General features: G+C 43.2%; 1 protein-coding gene across 2 annotated transcripts in view; it reads right to left on the bottom strand.

Annotated features, from left to right (window-relative positions):
- LOC118409548 (myosin regulatory light chain 12B-like) overlaps positions 1-2,820 on the bottom strand; it is a 4,650-nt gene extending 1,830 nt beyond the window's left edge. Inside the window, exons 1-4 of one of the 2 annotated variants that reach the window (XM_035810650.1) lie at positions 2,669-2,820; positions 1,427-1,531; positions 671-746; positions 1-103 (exon numbers count right to left, since the gene is read on the bottom strand). In XM_035810650.1, coding sequence (XP_035666543.1) covers positions 1-103; positions 671-746; positions 1,427-1,531; positions 2,669-2,671 — 287 coding nt within the window. In that variant the 5' untranslated portion in view covers positions 2,672-2,820. The remainder of the gene's footprint in view (positions 104-670; positions 747-1,426; positions 1,532-2,668) is intronic. The other variant, XM_035810651.1, reaches the window with a different exon arrangement.
- Between the last annotated feature and the right edge of the window lie 1,206 nt (positions 2,821-4,026).

Here is a 4,026-nt window from a genome sequence, read left to right as displayed (position 1 = left end):
CCTCCCATCTTGGCCCCAAACAGCGTCAGGAACATGGTAAAGTTAATAGCGCCCCCTGCCTCCTGGCACATTTTCTGCACCTCAGCCTTCTCTGGTTTCTTTCCTGAAATGTAAAAGGAATGTTCGGTTATCGCGCGTTGCAAAGCGACGACACAGATTTTTTTAATATTCTTAAGATTTTGCTTTGGGACAGCAATGTACTTTCCGCTTCCATTTGACTCGTTTTGAGACAAATGAGATGAATGACTGACTGACTGGACATCAATTTACATTTGAGTCTGATTTGACCAAGGTGGTTGAACCTTATTGTTTCGACGTGCAAAAAATACAACTGAGCGCTAATTGATTTATTGCTTAAATGGTCTTCAGTGCTAAGCTAGTCCCTTTGTTCAAGTAATGGACGGATTACTAGATGGCGACCTCCGATGGACTTCAGGTCCGTCCTCTTGCGAGTCTTGCGATATCAGCCCTCCTGGCAATTATCTACCCTACTTTGGTCGATTTTCGCACCTTCTTCCACTTGACTGGGTAGTCTTAACCTTATAGATATTACCAATGGTGAGCCAATCATGGTCAAAGGTAGCCAGGGAGTAGGGGATAGAAGTTGCAAAGCATATGAACGTAGACTTGATATGATCATAATAAATTCGCCAGCCTGTCCCAATCTTACCTAGGGAAGCCCACGTGTCGCTGATATCCTGCACGTCCAGGAACCCGTCCCTGTTCTGGTCAATCATGGTGAATGCCTGTGTGTGCACAACAGAGAACTGTCAGACTAGCACATGTAAAGTATGGGACAGAGACTGAAACACTTCCAGGGACTGTCCGGACGCTTCAGTTGATCAACGTGACACATGTAGTATGATGTACAGAAAAAAGATCGGCGTTACCAATTTCAAGTTTGTAAAAAAATACGGGTCGGAGACTAGGCGAAACAAAAACCTGGCTACGACCAGGCATTTCTGTGGTTGGTATGACAAAAAGAGGAATAATTTGCTAGGAAAATCAGTCAGTAGGAGCCGATTTTTTCCCAAACCTTTACACTCTTGGTTGTGTAAATCACTAGCCTGACTAAATTATGCTTCTGGCCACTGGTCATTCCCAAGTCAGCCCCTTACTGGAAGATCTGACAACACAGACACCGTGTAACTTTATTTTGTAACGAAGAACGACAGAACAGAATGTATCACGAATGGGTCAGACCTAATCCCACAATGTTGTATCAACACTTGATGATTCTTGATCACTAAAATTCAGCCATCTCACCGGACTTGGCGTTTTCGGGTGTCTTATGCTAGTTTGAGGTTTCGGCACCTTCAACTGCAAAGTGTTTTTGTGTGAACGCCTACATTACCTCAAAACTTCTGTCCTAATCCAATGTTCTTTACAATAGCTTGGCAAGTCACAGATAATGAGAACTGCTTACCTCTTTCAACTCTTGAACCTGCGACTGTTCGAACTGGGCGAAGACGTTAGACGAGGCACGCTGGGGCCGCTTGCTCCCTTCCTTCTTCTTACCCTTCCTGCTTGCCTGGGGCGGGGAAATAGCAACGTCTTTATCTCCAAACACGGGGTTTTACGCTTGTTTTGCGACTTTTTTTACGCCTGTGGTTTATGTTTTAGCTCTTTACCCCCCTCCAGAGTAAACCATCAAAAGACATACAAGGCACTGCAAAAATACGCATTAAGCCCAGAGGAGCTCCTGTATCCGTCACGGGAATTGATTAGAGTTACGAAAAGGCAGAATCATTTAATTCAACTTGTTCTGGTAGAGTTTCGCCTGTTGTATTTTCCCTGCTGCAGTGGTTCTCTGTACGTATAGTGAGGGGTCAATAGAATTTAAGTATAAATCCCTAGCAATAAATCATGCATGTCTTTGAGGTCAAACGAAACCTCAAGTCTACATGGAAGACAGGAAATGACAGCTGTTGTACCTTACATGGCATGTGGGTGGGGACAGAGGTGCTGATCACATTTTTTTACCTAAAACAAAACGTTCTCATCGGGTAATATCTGGAATGCCTGGAATTCGATCGTACAGGCTAGAACTGATGGTGTTTTACTGTTAGCCAAGCTTGCGTGGGAAAGGCATTACGTTACGTCCTGAAACTTCAACTTGAGAAGATATTCTGAGGAAAGATGTTCAAATTCCCTAACATAACCGGTAGAGACTAAGGCCTCCGCTTTGCGAATTTGGCGACCCCCAAGAAGCTTTATTCAACAATGCTATAACTTGTGTTAAGAAAGCACAGAAATATAAGAAAAGTATTTTTTACGCTCTTGTCTGGTGATGTATTTTTAGTCCGGTCTACTCTGTGGTGGCAATGCGAATGATGGCTTTGTGACCCTCCCAACCTGGGCCTTTCCATCCAATATTTTGCTTATTTAGACGGACATTGCAAAAAGCCAACAAACTTGAAATACCAGTTGGATAAAATGTAACGTTACCGCATCAGACATTTTGTTAACATCCCAAGTACCGCTGCAGGCCGATTTCGATGGTTTTACCTTCACTTTTTAGACGTTAATTTTGTAGTTTATGTAAAATATAACTTTTTTCCCCACAGCAACATCATTCTGTTTCAGCAGAAAAGAAGCACAGATAATGATGTTGTAGACATAGAGTAAACATAGCTACACATGTGGTGCATAAGTCTAATTTACTTACCATGGTTTAGCTAGTAGTGCTTCGGAGATGTGGTACAAACGGCCCCTGGTCGTGGTGGTGCGCTCAGTAAGAACTGCAGAACTAGCCTGCCGTTTTGTTCCTTGTGAACGGGGGAATTCTTCGTATCACCAAACTTGTTCATGTTAATAATAGCATGGCATGTTCATATAGAAGATGACCCTTTCTCTGTTAAGGTAGTTTGTCCTGTTTTGGTGAGGAAAATCATCCAGACTAGGAAATGGAATTTTCATCATGCCCTTCCTTACGTGTCAGGTCCAACATGGCCAATCGGTATCTCTCCTATATCTGCATATTTTGTTGATAAAAACAGAGTTTCATAGCGCCGTACCATAAAATGAAACAAAGGTGACGGTAAGCCAAATAGAACTGCAAAGGTAACGTGAATCATGGAAGTGTTATTATCAGGTGCAGGAAAACTACTTCTTTCTCCGAGTTTGTCACCTTATAAGGCCACACCCTCGTACCCATGAGAGCAGATCGCTGCTTGTGAGAAGCATGCACGTGACTGCCATGCCGACTAACCGACCGCCGGAAGCACACCTTGGTAGAGCTGAACACAAGTTTATAGGAAAATTCGTTAATCGCGCGTCCCTCAGGGCCACTTGCTCAAAATGGTGCGTGACCATCACAGCTGAAGCACTCGATGATACGGGTAAAACCGCAAGGCTAGGATAATAGGGTTCTACTCGACATTCAAAAGCATCCTGACAGTATGAGGAAAAGGTTCATAGCACAACACAATGATGTCATGTTGGTGTGATGTGACGAACATACACATCCTGGGGCCCGGGGGTTCGAATACCTAGGTAACGCTGAGCCATCACTAAATGAGCGTCAGAAGTTTGTTATGAAAGTTTAAACGTTTCCAAACCTAAAACGCGCACAGGTTCTGTCTACAACCTACATCACTTTGTGTTGGCAACTTGGCGTCACAAGCTATCTATGATAAAATTTTTCATTTATCATGCAAATGTTCACATATTTTGCATAATTGTATTTCGTTTTGTACATCTTTGTATAAAGTACCTACATGATATTAAAGAATCATAAAATCCATTATTATTATCCCCTTTGGAAATTTTGGACAAAAAAGCCCATGCAATTCTAGAATTAGCCGCTAGGATGCCCAAACCTATGTCACTACTTCCCGAGCACAAGAACTATCCACGACCCAACAATCGTGACTATGGGTGGGTACCGGTACAGAAAATCCAGGTCCAGGTCCGGTTCAGGTCCAGTGGATCAGGTCCAGGTTCGGACCAGAGTGGACCTGATTCAGTATGTGAGAACTTGTGAATGGACAATACTCATGATGATGGTCCATTTTGCCATTAGAA

This window comes from Branchiostoma floridae, chromosome 2, assembly GCF_000003815.2.
Source record: "Branchiostoma floridae strain S238N-H82 chromosome 2, Bfl_VNyyK, whole genome shotgun sequence".
Taxonomy (NCBI): Eukaryota; Metazoa; Chordata; class Leptocardii; order Amphioxiformes; family Branchiostomatidae; genus Branchiostoma; species Branchiostoma floridae.
The sequence above is the reverse complement of the archived record's forward strand: the minus strand, read 5'-3'. Positions and strand labels throughout refer to the sequence as shown.